This window comes from Trachemys scripta, chromosome 11 (assembly GCF_013100865.1).
Source record: "Trachemys scripta elegans isolate TJP31775 chromosome 11, CAS_Tse_1.0, whole genome shotgun sequence".
NCBI classification, from domain to species: Eukaryota; Metazoa; Chordata; order Testudines; family Emydidae; genus Trachemys; species Trachemys scripta.
The window spans coordinates 35808007-35826736 of NC_048308.1; the positions used below are offsets into that span (position 1 = coordinate 35808007).

Sequence of the window (18730 nt, forward strand, 5' to 3'; positions counted from 1 at the left end):
AAAATTTGTCTGAGGGTGGAAGAGTTTTTGACACTTTCACTGCAAAATGCTGTTCACATTGGTAGACATGTGGACATTTCAGGCCAGATTTTCAAAGGTACTTAGTCATCTAGTGGGATGTTCAGAAGTGCCTGAACACATTAGGTGCCTAACTTGATTCCATTAGGAGTTAGGCATCTAACTTGCCAATGGAAGGTAGGTTGCCTAACCTGCTTAAGTGCTTTTGAAAATCCTATTAGGCATCTATCTACATTTTAAGTACCTAAATACCTTTGAATATATGCCCTTGCTTTGCTCAAATTCATGAATACTATACCATGAAACTTTCAGTTTTGGTACATATTTCAAATTTGTTAGTTTTATACTGCTCTAGCATAGATGGGGTCATCCTTTAGGTGACATGTTAAACTGTACCCTTTTCTGTCAAATTCTGGTTGCCCTGTAAGAGGAAATACGGTTCCCATGACACCTTTCAAAGAGAATAGGGGATACACTCTGTGTCCAGGCCAAACAATTCCTTCTCCATTATGATATCCAAGGGCTGGGTGAGAATTACTGCTGAGTGAAGGGTCTAATGTGCCTATATATCAACTACACTGATGGTATATAATTTTGGATCGTAAAAAGCTCTGTGATAACTCGTAATTATATTTTGAACTTCTAAAGCAAGGGCCCCAGGAGTTCTATGACTCAGAGAGGCCACAGAACTGTGCTATGGAATTGTCACCCTGGCCACTGAATTGTGCTGCAGAATCCAAGTCTAAAACAATAGCTCTGAGAAGTGTGAACTGCCCCATTCAGCTCAATGGGCTGTTAGGTCTGAAGACTAAAGATGACAGTTTAAATATCAGAATATTAACTGCCAATCATTTTAGCAGAAACATCTAGCAATTGTCTTTATCTGAGGATCCCAAATTGTCTCTCACCTCACCACAGAGCCAAAATCCCCAACTAACATGTACTCACCTACCAGAACCTCCAGCTTGTCCCCTGACACCCTCAACAGTTATATGTTGTCAATGCAAATCCTTTGGCATATGAAAGGCCAGAGAGGTTGGGTAGTATAAATAAATTGAATTAAATATCAGAATAAATCAGGAAAGGGCCACTGCACAGCTTCTATTATTTATTTTCAGATTTAATTCATTTTAAAACTGTTTTTGTTTTGTTTTTTTAATTGAAAAGAAGCTTCCACAGAATTTCTGGGCTGCTGCACCAGAATTGGACAGAGGATTTAGGTCCTGCTTGCCACGTAGTTCATGGGGCCCTGTCTGTAAGAACTTCTTAATAACAACCCTTACACTTCTTTCATCTGAGAATCATTAAGTGCTTTACAAACATCAAAGACTGATTTTAAAAATCTGTCCTCCTGTATGGCATGTTCACTAGCACAGGTGAAGGTAGGTAGAGAGCTTGCTACCTGATTGATAGGAACTCTAAGTTAGGTAGATGTCTGTAACTCCTCATTTACACTCATAAAATTGTACCTCGAAAAGAGAGCCAGGGTTTTTAAAAATCTCACCACAGACTTGGGAGAGAGGTTATATATGAAACTCAATCATCACTAGGGTAGAAACCAGCAGCTGTTTTACAATTTTAGGACAGCAAGTGAAGAAGAAACTTTATACACTCTATTGAAGCTGCAGGAGGAATTTAAGAGAGTATAATTACCTGAATTGTGCCTACTCTTACGGAAAGTGTCATGGGATTGTTAATGACCACAAGTGCCCAGGGCCTTAGTTTTAAGTGACTGACTTCCAAAAACAAGTGCCTCCAGCAGCATATATCATTTCCACACTTTGTTTTGCTCATTACTGACTCAAATGGACAAATTCCATCTAACAAATCACCCTCACAACTTTCTGCAGACTTTTCATCCAAGCACTGACTCAGCTCATCCCTTCTTAGTTTGAAATCTGGCATGATCTCAGCACAAAGTGGTACAGCAATATAAGTACAAAAGCACATGAAACCAAATTCTATACTAGTCTGCCTGGGAGATATGGCCTTCCTTCCTAGTTGGACTTTCAGTCTAAAAATCATTGAATTGTAAATCTAACTCTACTTTATATGCTGATATCTAAAGTAGTAACATTCCTTTATCTGAAGATCAGCCAGAAAATATTACTTTGAATAGCAGATGTGAATGAATTTGTAGGTATCTTTAGGTAGCATCAAAGCCTTATTTTAGTCTACGCTGGTGGACTATCAGTATCCCTTCAGTTTCCTAGTTTTTCTGCAAGCCAGCAAATCACCTTTAAATTATAAATACAAATGGAAAAACCACTGAAGTTATGCAAATGCCAGATTATTCAGGATCGCCTCAGAATTTGAACTCTGGTGTTTGTTTAATGTGACTGTTTCACACTTTTCAGGTTCAGTGTCATGATGCTAACAAGGTCATATGTAATGCAGCAGCGCTGCCTTTCTCACCCTTTCAAGAAATTATCTGAATTTATTTCTGCATTCTGTGCAGGGTTTTAAGTCCGAACATGTGGTAGTTTTTCTCACTATTATTGCTATGTTAATAAGCCTAAGCCCTATGCATCTTTAGACGTGTAGGAGTCTAATGCAATGCCCATAGAAGCCAATGAAAAGTCTCCTACTAATTAAAGTGGGCATGGAATCAGGCTCTTGATGCACTATTATTTATCATTTATTGAGGGGGGTAGTGCAAAGTGTAGACAAAGAGATTGTCCCTTTCTCAAGAAGTATGCATTCTAAAATAGGCCGTTTTGTTCAGCTACATAAACAATCTCAAAACAATGCGGGTATCTTTATATATATTTATGCATGCACTTCTTTCTTTTTGTGTTGATGAGCTTCAAGGAAGAAAAGTATTTTAAAGAGGGGTTTGAATGAAGAAGTGGTTGCTTGGTACACAGGGAAAAGGAGGGAGTTCCAAGCTTAAGAGCCAGCATAAAAGAATGAACAAAGATGAATAGGAGAAGCATGCCAAAGGGATGTGTGGAAGAGCAAGTTGCAAGAAGCAAAAGCAGCAGGAGAGAAGTAGGAGGAAATGAGAGCTGGGATTAAGGCAGTGGTGATGGAGTACAGGGCCTTGATATGGAGAACAAGAAGCTTGTCTCTGATGCACAGGGCAAAAGGAAGCCAGTGAGGGGATTTGAGGTGGGGAGGGACATGGTTTGAGTATTGGACAAGGATGATTGCTTTTAGAAGCAGTGCTTTGTATGGATTGCAGGGGAGCGCAGATCGATGCAGGAGACCCCAGGAGATGGGAAGAAGAGCCACAATCAAGTGTTGGTGCAGGAGCAATCAGAAGTGCAGTGATATCTAAAAGAATACAGTCATCAAAGCTGAGTGTGGGGAACGGATGGAACAGGAAGGCGTGATAGGCCAAGTCAAAAACAGCAAAGAGTTCAAGGTGGAGAAGTACAGAGAAGAGGTCCTTATGCATGGCCAGGAGAAGGTTCTGAGTACCTTCAGAGCAGTCTCTGGGTAGTGGAGAGGGCTGGGGATTCAAGAGAGAGTTAGAAATGAAGACATTGAGGCAATGTTTATAGACAGTAGGCCCCAGGAGGTTGGAGACCACCGGAAGGAGGGAGATGGGCATTAGCTAAAGAAGAAAGTGCAGTCATGGGACAGTGGGGTGTTTCATTAGGCCGGGAAAACAGTAATGTACTTGAAAGCTGAGCGAAAGGAGTAGAGGGAGATGCCTGAGGACATTTCTAATCTCTTGATTACAAATGATACCTGAGAGTCTGAAACTGGAATGATGCGGAAGAAACAGTTGGGTGGGAATGGGTAGAGGTGAGAGGCAACTCTTGCTGGATTTTCTTATTGAAGAAATTGACCAACTCCAGGGCAGAGAGGAAGCAAGGTACAATGTGAATCTTGATGTATTTGGCTCCTTTGCATTTTAATTGCTCATCGCAGCTCATGCACAGTGTAAGACTTTTGCAGTTGTTATCATAACTGGAGTAAACACTCTTCATCCCTCTCTTTTGCAGGCTGCCAAAATGGCAAACTATTGCAAGTGTCAAAAACTGAGTGACCTCCTGTTCCTTATGTTTGCCATTGTCTTCATCATCAGTAGGCTTGGCATATATCCTTTGTGGTGAGTAAGCATGCCTTCTTCCTCAGGTACTTGGCCCTAGACTAGTTTGGAAATAAATACATTACAGTAGAGTGCCAGCTGTGTGTACTGGCCTGTATCTCGCAAGCATTAAAGAAAAGTTTGCGAGATAACTAGATGCCCTTACTAGAGAAGATCCTAGCTGGTTACTGCTATAGAGTACCATGGCGGTCAACAGTCATTAAATAGTAAAAGTTAGGGGGCAGGGTCTGAGCTGGTTTTAAAACAGAAATGGGCTGGGCACAAGATGGCCACAGGTAAGTGTGCAGCTGCCTTTGTTAGGGTAGGGGGCCAAGAATTAGGTGCTGAAAGCAGAGACCAATAGGTGAGGTTGGAGCTAGTTGGCTTTCAGCACATGCTTTACCACTTTCATTGTCTTAGGAAAAACACAGAAAACAAGTGAAGTAGGAGTCTGGCCTGATGGCAGTGCTGCTGCCATGCAGGATTGTAATGCCCCGTGCCTCTCTTTTTTGCTAAAGCAGCTGGGAAGCAGTATATATGCTGTGGAAGCAATATATGTGCTCTGGGGAGGGCGGAATCTTTTCACTTCTCAATAGCAAACCCTCTGTCTAATGAGGAAGTAGCACTGCTGTGTCCCAAGGGAGAGTCCTTTCCAACTTTCTTTAAAGCTGCAGTGTGAAATACTGTCTCTCACTCGTGCGCGTGAAAGGAGCAGCCCCATTATAAAGTGAGCATCCTGCCCTTGAGAAGAGTTGGTGAGACAGTTCCAACACCACCTCACTGTGTTCATGACCCCACACTCATAATCAGTGTTCCAGAAACAAAACTAATCCTGTCAGGCAGGATAGTTTGGGGATGTAGTGGAATAACAGTTTTGTCCATTGTGTTTGGAGAGCACAGTTAATGCCCGGATGCTATGGTAAGCAGAAATTCTTAGTGATCCTGCAGAGAGAAACAGCCGCAAAAAGCTCATTACTTAATCACACGTGGTTGACTTACACAAATACCAACTCCTCACCTCACCCCAGATCCTTTCCCAATCCAGTAAAATGAGATCTCTTTGGGGGCTTGTTAATATGAAGCCTGGATAAAGTCAAGTTACCTTTTGGGAGTCATCTCATCAGCTAGACTCCCCTAGTGCTCAGAGAGTCCAGAGGTGCTGTGCTGACGACTGCGATCTGAGCCAGAGAATCCCCATGAATTCAATAACCCCAGAGATTTAAAAAACAAACCCGACAGAAACCCAAACTCTGTGTTAAAGCCTTCAGTACATTTTTGAGGGTGGGATGGACTTATTTTTTAAAATGACCTTTTTCACCTTCTGCCACCAAAGGGTTCTTAGTCACACATTAAGCATCAGTAGCTGGAGTACACAGATTTCTCCCACCTGTGTGCTACGAGATGTACAGCAGAGCCAGCATTTTCCATATGGTGGCATCCTCCCATGTCTCTGTTTAAATTGGGGAAACAGTGAGAGCCAAATTCCGCCAAAAGAGATACACCACAGACAACTGTGGCTATGGGGATCTGTCCATGGTAAGGTTCAGTTTGAACACAGGTTAGGTCTCTGTACTGCTCCAAATGGAAATCAAGTGCATTTTCCTCTGTGTGATTTCCTGCTTTGCCTGTAATGTTCTTAAAGGAATAACAGATTTACACTCCTTGAGTAGATAGCTGTCTAGTTTGTTTAGCCATCGCTCTAGCTCTTTAATAACACTTTAAACCTGCTCTATGGTATTTGAAAAGCCAAGGGGAGAATGCCAGCTTTAGATGTCTGTCTGTTATGCTTTTCAAACACCAACATTTACCAGAGCACTGCTATGTGCTTGCTTTGAGTGAGATCAAGATTGATCTCACCCAAAGCTCTTTTCCAAGTATTCACTAAAATCCACAAATTCAGGGGAGTTCATTAGTTTTCTCTCAACTGAAAGTAGCTACTCAGAGTATGTTTTTCTCAAGGCATGTGAAAATAAGAAGGGTGCAATTCTGCTTCTCCTTTACCTTCCTGCAATCCCACTCAAGTCAAGTGTTTGGGAGTGCAGGAGTTAGCCTGAAGTGTTTACAATCTGGGTTGAAGATCAGGAAATGAAACCTCACACAATTTTGACAAATTTCTCTGGAGCATTCCAGCCAAATGTTATACTATACAGCAAAGTCTAAGGAAAAAACTGAAATTATTGATGTGCTTCTCACGTTAATCATAAGGCAACCTTTTATAGTTCACAATTAAATTAAAGACCTGACATAACTGGTGAGAGCCAGGTATACTACAAACAGAAGTTTTGTGTATGTTTTCCTACCCAACTCCCTCTGTCTGACCACACCCGCCCTGCTATTAGACACCAAATTCTAGAGTTAGAAATTACCAATATGAGCACAGATTTACATTCTGACCATTTTGTGCAGTGGTTTTGCAGTGTGCACCAATATCCTTTTATGTCTAAAATGAGAACAATGTCATCTCACGTTTGATCAAAGCCTTATTTGAATCCAGGTCTGTAGAAGCAAAGACCTAAGCCCCAGCTCAGCGTGATAATCGGTGGGGGGGAGAGAAAGTGACTATATGGTAGCATGCTCCTTCACTGCAACGCCACAAGCAACTCCTGTGTGCTACTTAACAGGTTAAAGAGGGCAGCAGACTACAGCACAAGGCATGGCCAGATGCAAGGAGGAAGGAGCCAGCAAAACATGCTGCTTTAACAGTAGTGTAATCAGCTTTACCCCCTGTGAGCATATGGTTATTGTCATTTTATTTAAAAGCCATTTTAAAAATATGCCGGGAGTTGCTCTAGTCTGGGAAGACACAGTATTATTGATGGTGGATAGAACTGGAACTATTAATTAATTCAGATTCTCTCTGCTGACTAGCCAGTGGGGTGGAAGCAGCTGATAAAGCAATATAATGTAGGTCCTATCTAATCAGTAACTATTGTTTGGATTCATTCTAATTTACCAATACCAGAGAGATAGTATTAATACATTTATTTAAAATCTGGAAACTATTTCCTTGCCAATTATAACCATTGTAGGATAGGTCCAAATTTAGATACCGGTTCTGATGCATTACAGGCTTTGCATCCCATGGAAAGTGATTCAGCATTTGGTGCAAAATGTAGGTTTTTAGCATTTACATAAAGCATTGCTTAAAGGGGAGGGAGGGGGAGTTTAGATCCACTTTGCTACCAGATAGATGAAGTCAAATGTACACATTTTCAGCTTCTCGACTATAATAGTGCCGCTTTAAATTCTAGATAATTCTGCATAATGCTCTCAACATAATATTACATTGCTCACTTGCACTGAAGCCTTGTTATAGTTATTTAACAAATGGGCTATCACGTTAGCCCAGTAGTAATTTAAAGTGCTCTTTTCTTTCTATTCCAATGACAGTGTACAAAATAATGTTCTCAAAATACAAAATTTAATCAGTAAAGGGTCTTATGAATGTTTTTAAATTATATTAAGTAGGTTGAACCTCTTCTTTTTTCTACTCTCAAATTATATTGTAATGTTAGCTTTCCCAGGAGAAATATAGCCGGCCAAGGTTAAATGATTCAGATAAAGTTTGGCACATCCTCTTAATCCAAAATCAACTAACTGGTGCCAAAGCTAATCACTGTATGAGCAGAATGGAGGCATTCTGTTGAAGATTAATTTCTCTGTGGTGTGAGTTTCCCCATCGGTAAAATGAGATATTTGCATACCATATAGGAGTGTTTTGTGGATTAATTAATTCATACCTGACAGGAATGTATGCCATAGAAAATCTTTTACTGTTAGGCCAATGGTACCCAAACTTTTTCACAGCATGGGCAACATTTTAATAGAAAGGGTGTCTCCAGGATCTGTTTGTAATCACGTAACATTCCGGAGGTAACTAGCAATTCTTTACATGGCATTGTAATGTTACAAATCTTATATGTTTATTTTGGGTGTATTTAATGTGATAAGTGTTTATCTCGTTTGAAAAAGTTAATCCCATTGTCAGTTTTACTCTTAATTTCATCTTCCCCTCCCATCTATTCTTTTCCCCTTTCCTTCTTTGTGCATGCACCCCCTTCCTGTCTTCCTTTGCCTCATCCCCTTCTCCCCTGCACATGCTGCCCAGGCATCGATCTCTTTGTCTTCCTCCACTCCTGGATATACTGCATGGCCCGTGTCCCCAAGCGTTCTACTCCTGCAGGCAACTTCAGTTTCACTGGTCCATGGGGACTGCTTCGGTTTCCTCTCATGTAGAGTAGTTCCTACTAGCTGCATCAAAGCTGCCTCCTTCTTCTTGATTACAGCTGCTTCTACAGGCCTCCTGATAGGAGGAGAGCCAGCACCATGTGCCCAGCCACTTCTCTGCAGACCACCAGTGGTCCAGGGGCCACAGGCTGAAAACAGCTGAACTAGGTGACTGAAAATCTTTACTTTTTTACCCTTCCCTCTCCCCCGCCCCCACCAAAAAAAGGCAAAACAAAATCCATGCAAATGCTGTGTAACCACCAAGACTTGTCTAACATCACCACTCAATCGCACTGTGTTCCTAGCTTCTCAATGTCCTCTCCCCTTGAGTGTTTCTATCTTCTCATTCTACCTCCTCATCTACATTGCCAATCTAAACTGCAAGCTTTTTAGGGCAGCGACCTCTGTCTTAATATCTGACTGTAAAGCTCCTAGTTCACTGGTGGCAGGATATAATTAATAGCACAGCACTTTGGAAATGTTACATGGTATGTAATATAATTTGTCAAGAACAAATCATGTCAAACCAACCTAATAGCTTTTTTTAACAGGGCCACAAGCTTTGTGGATAGGAGGGAAGCAGTAGATGTGGTATAATTTGACTTTAATAAGGCTTTTGATACTGTCTCGCATGACCTTTTCATAAACAAATTAGGGAAATACAACCCAATGGAGCTACTATAAGGTGAGTGCATAACTGGTTGGAAAACCATTCCCAGAGAGTAGTAATCCATGATTCCCAGTCAAGCTGGAAGCGCATATCAAGTGAGATCCTGCAGGGATCAGTTCTGGGTCTAGTTCTGTTCAATATCTTCATCAATGTTTTAATAATGGCATAGAGAGTACACTTATAAAGTTTGTGGACGATACCAAGGTGGGAGGGGTGGCAAGTGCTTTGGAGGATAGAATTAAAATTCAAAATGATTTGGACAAACTGAAGAAATTGTCTGAAGTAACCAGAATGAAAATCAATAGGGACAAATGCAAAGTACTCCACTTAGGAAAGAACAGTCAGTTGCACACTGCCTAGAAAGGAGTACTGCAGATTGGGATCTGGGGGTCATAGTGGAGCATAAGCTAAATCTGAGTCAACAATGTAACATTACTCCAAAAAAAGTAAACATCATTCTGGAATGTATTAGCACGAGTGTTATAAGCAGGACTGGATTATTGTGTCCAGTTCTAGGGGCCACATTTCAGGAAAGATGTGGACAAATTGGAGAAATTAGTAGCCGTGTTGGTCCTATTAGAGAGATAAGGTAACTGAGGTGATATCTTTCATTAGACCAACTTCTGTTGCTGAGAGAGACAAGCTTTCAAGCTTAGTCCAGTAGAAGATATTACTTCGCCCACCTTGTCTCTCTAATATCCTGGGTCCAACACAGCTACAACAACTCTGCAAACTATTCTGTATTTTCAGGCAGCAGATTTTGAATGACTAATTAACAATTTTCATACCAGGAACTTGATTTACAGAGTTCCTCATTCTCTCAAGGAGCAGAAACAATAGCACTAGACCTTGGACTTAGGACTAATAATCAAAACTAAGGAATGCTGCTTGAATTTCAGATATTTTGTAGTCACAACAAACAGTTAATGAACCAGCTATTGGCCAATAATTATTTGAAGGAAACTTTTGGCAAATAATTTTGAACAATGAATAAATTTGAGGAAGTAATAAACTATTCATGTATAAACTAAGATAAAAAAGAGGCTCGGTGAATTAAATAAATAACTCACCTTGAATCTTCTCCCTTGAATAAATCCTTGTTTATATTCTTTAGCAGGGGACATGTAACATTGTCATCCTATCTGCTTCTGATGAAGTGTAAGCTTATGCTGTCCTTAACGGAGGCTGGTTATTTTATCCCTTTGACTTGTTTATGGTTCTTGAGAACCCAAAGCTTCAAATACTGTCTGAAGCAGAACTTGAGCCTCAGCCATTTTAGGTTAGCCTAGAGGGAAACTAACCAATGCAAAAATTAAAAATGTCATTCACCAGTGAAAGGTTTAATGTAAATAACAACCAGTGACATTTGCTCAGTGTTTCTGGTTTTGGATTTTCATGTGATCATAACAAGCAAAATTTAAATAAAAAGAGTATCACCAGGCTTATCAAAGTCAATCCTTATTATCCTCAATTTTGGTTCATACAGATTGTTCCCTGTGGCTCCAATAACACATTCTGTTGGCAGGGACAGATTGTTCAATCAGTGTTCTTGGAGCTTTGGAGTTGTTATTATTTTGAATAGTGTCTTTTCTAAAATACAAATAGAACAGAAACAATTACTCAGCACTCTGGGCTGAGAATTATTGGGGATGGGTGTAAATATCTCAGGAGAAAGTAAGGGGCATTCACCTTCTTGCTGCTGCCACACCTATTTGCGGTGCTGTTTTTAAATCACTGTGATTAATGAAGTATGAAGGCTGGAGAATAAACAGAATACTGATGAACAACGGCTATCAGGATTGCTTCCACAATCCACTGCGATGGATTCCACTATACACTCCTAATCTGGAGCTGAGGGGAGCTCTGTGAGAGACAACTTTGCCACCTACAGAGAGAGACCAAGACTAAAGGAATTTACGTTTTCTGGTTTTGCGAAAAGGAGAGGGAAAAAAATCCAAAATTGACTCAGAATTTACTTTTAAATGAAACTGTTACTTGACTGTTTCTAGAAGATGGCTACTTTACTATACCTCTTGGAGTAGCACCATAGACTTGCATTAGAGTGTTGATGCTTTGAATTTCTCAGCTAACATTTGTATTATTTAGTTAAGCTTTGCTTATTCTCTAATGACCAGGTGTTGAATTCTGTGTGGTGTTCTGTCCATCAGCTGCGAGGATACTTTTTTTGTTTGCCTGTCTAAGTTCTTTAGCAAGTAGATAAAATTACTCTCCAACAAGAATGTAACCTTTGGATCATATGTTTGACAGCTTTTCTCTTAATTTATGCATTGAACCGCTTCTGTTTAATATGATCGATCTTTGGTGGTCTTGCAGGTGATTCAGTTATTCTAGTGTAAAAAACTCTGGAAGCAAATTACTATGGGTTAAATTCTGCTCTTGAATTACTGCATTGGTTTGAGGCAGCACAGAGTTACTGTGGAAAAGATTATTGGGAGAAGTTGGTACAGTCATCTTGCTGGAGTGTCTAACTTGCTTCATAGATGGGTCCTAATCCTGCCTCCTCCCAACTTCCTGGGGGGAATGGAGGGAACATTTCCTAAGTTTTCTTGCACTCAGGAACTGCAATTGTCCTTAGTGCCAAGAGGAAGCATGGAAGAGGAAGTGGGCATGGCAAAGGTCTTTTTTTACTCTCTCCCTGCACACCCTTGCAAAGGTTAGGGACAATCTGGCCCATACATCATATGCCCCAAGTCTTTCATTTATGCAGGGAACAATACAGACCCTGAAACAGATGCCTCTTGACATGAATTATGTGCTGTCTGTCCAAGCTTTTAATATGTTCTTAAAGATTTTCAGATTTGGAAATATAAATGACGTTGTTTCCTCTATCTATTTGCTCTGATCCCAGACACATACACATGCATTTTGGCAGAACATATTCCTGATAAAACATTTTGCTGAGTATAATTGTATTCTGCCAGGGAATCTGAAATCCTCCTTTATTCAAATCTCTATAGAAAGACTCTCCTGAGATATGCGCTTTGATTGTGAAGGTGTATATGACCCTGTGTTTTCAGTTGTTCTGTCAACAAGAGTGGAGATATTAGTGTTCATACCAGTGACTGCAAATCTGTTAGTGGGCAGGAGCCATTGATGAGAAGAAATTGGGTGAACAGATAAGCACAATTGAACTCAGCACAATAGACAGCTTGATCAGAATGGCTCCTTTTACACTACATCAAACATGAATAAGTTCCTGTCTGTTGCATTATATTAGTTAAATAAGTGAAAGCCCTACTGATCTATATGGGGCTTAAAATAACATTATCTCAGTGGCAATTCTGTGATTTCTGCAAAGATGTTTTGTTGCTGATTAGTATTAAAACAGGCGACAGTCAGACTGTATTGGCATCTCGCCAGGAGCCCGGGGCTTCAGTTAATTAGTGGTTAATTTATCAAAAATAAATGTGCAGCATATTTGTTTGTACTTTTATCTTCCTCAATAGGTTAACAAAAAAAAATAAAAATTTAGCTTTTGATCATCTTTGATCTCATCCTGCACTTACACATAAGTCCCGTAGCAAGACATTGTAAGTCACAGTTGTCCCTCAGGATGCCTAGTGGACACCCCACCTTGGGGCCAGTGTCACTTCCTTGATCTGTCTGATTTATTCTTGCACAATACAGGCGTCTGTACTTTACAGAGTCAAAATCCCTGGTTGTTATGTGACAGCACTGAAGCACATTGAGCAACTCAGAATTCACTTGATTGTTCGGGAACAACTTTAAGATCCCGAGCCAAATTCTTTTGTCGTTCATGAATGACCACTTGCTTTCAAACACAGGTACATGTTAGTCCATTGCTCATTTTGATTTCCCTCTCCATCTGACAAGTGACTCAAAATCAAAAGAAGCTATGGGTCAAGTTCTACTCTTAACTATAAGGATGTAAATCCGGAGACGCTCTGTGATGGGGTGTACAAACCCCACACTGGGCACTAAGGGGTTAAGGAATTATTTTGGGCTCAGCCAGCCCTGCCCCACTACACCTGCAGCAAATGCTCCATCTGTTGGAGTAATTAAGACAGGGAATTAGCTCATTTGGGTGGCAGCGCTGAAGGTGAGCAGACCTGCAGCCCACAGCTCCAGCAGCACAGAGTAGAGGGAAGCCTAAAGGCTCTGACACAGCTGCTCAAGAGGGCCTTCCCTGAGGGAAGGGAGGACCCACCCCAGAGACAATCGGAGAGGGAAGTATCCCCCTCTCCCTCATCTGTGGACTCTGGACATTGGAAACCCACTCTTACTTATTTGGTTTGGACTTCCCCAGCAGGGGAATGCCTTGGACTTAGCTGACCTGGGGAGGGGAGAGGGAGGAAGTGTCCCAGGGAAGACAGCCTTAAGCAGCCTTGGTTGCCATACCACTGGTAGCCCAAAATGCCCTGGGTCAGAACCGGTTGGAGTGGGAGGGCCCAGGCTCCCCTGCCCACAACCCCGTTGGCAGTCAGAGGTTGCGGTCATGACCACTAGGCCACGCTCCCCAACCAGACCCTGAGTGAGGACCATTACACACTCTATTTAGTAGGGGTCTGTTGGATTTACACCTGTGTAAATGAGAGCAGAATTTGGCTGTGTGTGTATGTTTCTAACGCTATTGATAAAGCAGCAATATATTCACTTCATACTGCCCTCTCTGCTCTAGAGGAGGCTGAGCAGATCTCTGTGCTCTAGGCTTATAACTGATCTAGGGCCCCTGGCCTTCATGGCTCTGGTTCATTCACAGAATTGGCTTTGCCTTCACTTTTGTGGGAGCTCTTTGTCACTGGTAGAATTCTGAACTAATACACAAGGGAGGGTTGGAAAAGGACAGCAGTGATGAAGGAAGAGAAAGGAAAACTGTAACTGTTGACCTAAATGGCTGATGATACATCTCGGCTACAGATACACACATAGCCCAAACAGGGAGGAGCCTGGCAGAGTCTGGATTGATTTGAAAAGGGCCTTGAATAATTGTAAGCGTGTTTTTTTTTTAATGTATTATCTGCACAGGTCTCCCTCTCAGCTAGACAGATTAAGTGGCTTTTCTGGTAGCATCACCAACATCATTTGGTATGGTGAAAGTTGCAGACGTCAATGGAAATAGCCAGTTGGAGGCAGCTGGCCTTGAGCTGGTAGAATAGGCAGCGCCTGCTCTGTGTTTCAGGAGTCTGTGCAAACCTGAGAGTGAGATGAAAAGAAAAATAAAGGACAGAAGTCATCTCAGAGAACATCATTATACTGTATTGGGGCTATCTTCATGATTACAGATGTCACCACTGGAGTTAAGTATCAGAGGGGTAGCCGTGTTAGTCTGGATCTGTAAAAGCACCAAAGAGTCCTGTGGCACCTTATAGACTAACAGACGTATTGGAGCATGAGCTTTTGTGGGTGAATACCCATGCATCCAATGAAGTGGGTATTCACCCACGAAAGCTCATGCTCCAATACGTCTGTTAGTCTATAAGGTGCCACAGGACTCTTTACCACTGGAGTTGGTACACAAATAGCTGTCCAGGAGATAGAATGTGTCAGACCCGCTCCAGCATTATGTTCCTTGTATTGGTCCAGGCCTTGGAGCACATTGACCAGAGAAGTAGAGACCATGAACAGGGCTGGCAAGCAAATCCAGGACCCCATTGCAATGCCATTGGGTACTCCATCTCTCTCCTTCCCCTCAGGCCTTCACTGTTTCACTGATGCTCTGAGAGTAACTGGACCATCCAACTACTCCTGTCAGCTTATGCTAGATCTTTGTCACCCTGTTCTCATTTCCCATGCTCTGACTACTGGCATAAGATCCACTTCCATGCACTGAAAAGGAATAGAAAATCTGGGAGACAGAAAAGGAAAGGGAAACCAGCTGGTCCTTCCACTCAGCAAGAACCAAAGAGTGTCCCTCCAGAGCAGTGATGTGAAAGGAACAGCAGCTGGCTGAGCAGCCAGTCAGAAAAGAGAAGAACTGGCAAGACAGGCCTTTAAGTACTAGCTCTGTTAGGCTGAAATATTTAGCAGAGCTGCTGGTTGAGGCCCCTTGGCAAGTCAGTGGTATAGACCCAGGCTTCTTGGGTCTAATGGTTAATTTTGTCCTGGGGAGGAGCCCTTCACTTCGTACTCCCTTCAGGAGAAGTTTGGCAACTCATCTTAACTGATCCTGGTCAGAAGTTCTATTCACCCTAACACATGTGCAAAGTTATCGTATAACTGAGGTCTGAATTACAAATAGATAGAGAACCCAGTTGAAATTATGAGAGCTGAGATATAGGTCACATTCAACTCTAATCATGGTAAAAAGACAGGGTGATCCCCTGCAGAAACTGGTCCCTTACCTGGAAGATAGGTCATAATCATTGTCAGCTGAGGGGGACTTACCATCCCTTGTTCCCTCGCACACATACACATCTCATTCTCTCCCCACCTTCCTATGATGGTCCAGCTGAAAATTTCACACCCCTTCAAGCTTCTGACTCAGGAAGGCAATATCAGGCTCAGAGCACAGCTGGATAATTAAGTTTAACAGATTTAATATTTTTTTTGAAAGTGTAGAACAGTCTGCTGGCCAAGAGAAGAGTGTTTAATAGCAGTAATTCTGTCCGGTGTTCAGTGCGTTCTATTGTGCACAACAGGGGATAGAGGTAGTAATAGTGCTGTGCCCAATGTTCTAACTTAATTGGAATAGTGGGGAGTTGGGGTTAAGCAGATATCTCTCTGGTGCAAACATGCTGTTCTGGAGTGCCATGTATTGCATATATTGTGCGTGTGTTGGGAGCAGAGATTGTTGTCAATAATGCTAACGTGCGTTGAATCATTACACTATTGACTAACTAAATTTGAATGCTCCATGGAAGCTATAGAGATTAGAAAAGACTAAGAATCTCTCTCTCGACATCCTTCCAGCTGGTAAAGAGAGAGACCACTGCCTTAATTGTGAGTCTAGATTGGACAGGGCTGAGGAGTATTTTTCCCTCCCATAACATTATTTTTTTCCACCTTACTGTTCTTCCTTTCTTCCAAGTGCTTTACTAACGAATGACTGAAGCCTCACAACAGCCCTGTGAGGCAGGTAAAAGTCATATTATACCCATTTTAATGAGCAAACTGAGGCAAAGGAGTACTGAGTGTCAGTTTTCCCTCTAATTTTTCCCACTCATGTGCGGAATGAATTTTGTTATGTGCACCAGTATGGAGCTGATGTGTGACACATCACGTTCATATTGATGCACATAACAAAATTCATGTGGTGGGGATGGGGCTGAGGGGTTCGGAGTGTGGGAGGGGCTCAGGTGTGGGGCATTTGGAGTACAGGGATATAAGGGCTATGGTTGGGGGTGCAGGCTCTGGGGTGGGGCAGGGGATGAGGGGCTCAGGGATGGGGCAGAGGGTTGGGGTGTGGGCTCTGGGGCAGGGCCGGGGATATGGGGCAGAGGGTTGGGGTGTGTGGGGGGGTGAAGGCTCCAGGGTGGGGCCAGGGATGAGAAGCTCAGGGCTGGGGCAGAGGGTTGGAGTGCTGGAGGGTGCTCTGGGGCTACGGTGGGGAGAAAGAACTCCCCCCAGCTCTCTCTCCCCATGCAGAACCTGGGCTGGTTGGGAGAGGTGCCTTTCCCTGCCCTTCCAGCGCCGGGGCTGGGACCGTGGGATAGGCGCCCCTCCCCCGGCCGCAGCAGATCCGGAGCTGAGTTGGGGCCGGAGGAGGGGTGCCCCTCGCCTGGCTGCAGCAGGTCTCGGCTGGGCAGGTTCGCTGAGCGCCTGCGCAGCGCTAAATAGACTGCTGTGCGGCCACGCAGCTTACAGGGAACTTAGCTGAGTGTCCTAAAATCACACAGCAAGTTACTTGAATAGCCAAACATAGAACCCAGGAGTCCCAACTTCCAGTTCTCTGCTCAAATTGACTAGCCTCAGACTCTGGAGCAAGGAAACTCTCCAGCTCTCTTTGTTTGGAAGTGGAGGAGTAAATAGAAATGTTTTTAAGGTGAAAAAGCCAGGAAAGGACAAAACAATTGTTGCTGAAAAATAACTGACATAATCATTGAACACGCTTGTAATAAATAAGGTTTAAGTTACAATTACATTTGCTTTTATACCTGGCTATCGATATGCTAGGGGTGGGTGTGGTATTGCAGGATGTCTCACTCCTGTGAAGTGTTAAAGCAAAAGCAGGACAACTATACTGAAACGGCAGACGGGCCATACACAGGGGCGTGCTGGCTCCTTTGCTCTCCCCTATCTCAGCGTAACTGCTGGCTGCCCCATTTTGGCAACATGTGCCTTTCTTTCGCTAGGTGAATTTGGGGAGAAGTGACTGGCCAGGAAGAGGGTAGACGTGAGGAGCAGCCCTTCAGTGCAGCAGTCTCCCCTAGAAACACGGTATATTGTATGCTGGGAAACACCATAGAAGCTAGTGCTACTCACAGTAATTTTCATTTCAGTTCTGCCTCCTTTGGCTGAGAAGCAGGAGCAAGTTGCCTAGGGCCAAATTTTCAGAAGTGGTCTCTGATTTTATTGTGCCTAAGTTTTTATGTGACCAGCTTGAGACATCTTGGGCCTAATTTTCACAAGTGCAGAGCACCAGCAGTTCTAACCAGATCACCTCGGGAAATCAAGCTCAAGGTGTCAGGTAAGGCAGACAAAAAAATGGTGGCTTCCACAATCAATGGACACTTGTGAAAATTTGAGAGTTAAGCACCTAGGTGCATTTAAAAATCCCACTAGGTGCCTAGCTGCAGTTTTAGGCACCTAAATACTTCAAAAAATCTGGCCCTTAGGCCCTTTTGTAAATTTTACCCAGAACCAACTTAGTTGTGCGATTGCCACTGCAGGCTTTCTGTTTTAGTCTAGTGTATATGGTTAATATGTTTCAAATGAGTCTTTAGAAGAATGGAAGTTGGAAGGGAGGTTTGGGGAGTTTAGTGGCCTTGCCCTGCCCTGAAAATCTAAATATAGAACCAGCTCCCTTCATATTCACTCCTACCTAACCAGCTGATCCCTATTTACACAGCCTTCCAAAATGGGATATTCTTTCTTTTGGGCATAAACCAATTTTTTACCTATCTGATATTTCTGTGGTCTTCTATGTTCAGATTCTATTTCTGTTTTTCATTATGTACTTGAATTGCTTAACAGTTATCCTTAAAGGCCCAGCTGTCCCTCCCATGCCAACCACATTGTGTCATGTCACTGTCCTTGAATTGCATTTTGAGTAGTCAGTGCAATAATCTTTGTGCAAACCGTATCAGACACTTATTGGAAAGTTCTAGTTTGTTCCTCAATCTGTCAAACATGAGCAGATCTGAGAGGGTTCTGATCTGCTGATGGATGCTTATTTCCCATCTCTGATATCCAGCAGGTAACATTTGTGCGGTGATATTGCTTTAGGCCTCAGACATGCTCTACATGGCCTCTCTATCTTCTTAAGATTTCAGACTTTGTTAGAATGGGTCATATTCATCCCTGGTGCAGCATAACTTACTCCTTACAGTTCTGGAATGGGCAGGTTTTTAGACATCAAAAAGGAGATTCAACGTAATGAGAGTAACTTTACATGCAAGAGCTGCTTATTTTAAAAGTTGAGTTTGATATTGTAATTAGAACTGAAATAACTACTAATGAAATAAACAAAGCTGACTAAAGCTATGTTTTGATATGCATGGAGAGTGTCACCTTGGATTATGAAGTGGGACATTACTGTGCCATTTAGCGCTACCGTTGACAGAACAAATTGCACAAAGCTGAGACTATAAATCTTAGCTAGTAACAGCAATCATGTGCCAAATATCTAGCCTTAA

General features: G+C 42.4%; 1 protein-coding gene across 2 annotated transcripts in view; it reads left to right on the forward strand.

The window, feature by feature from the left end:
* CERS6 (ceramide synthase 6) overlaps window positions 1-18730 on the forward strand; it is a 215759-nt gene that overhangs the window by 184749 nt on the left and 12280 nt on the right. For both annotated transcript variants that reach the window (XM_034785788.1, XM_034785789.1), the window contains exon 8: window positions 3972-4078. In XM_034785788.1, the coding sequence (XP_034641679.1) occupies window positions 3972-4078 (107 nt within the window). The remainder of the gene's footprint in view (window positions 1-3971; window positions 4079-18730) is intronic.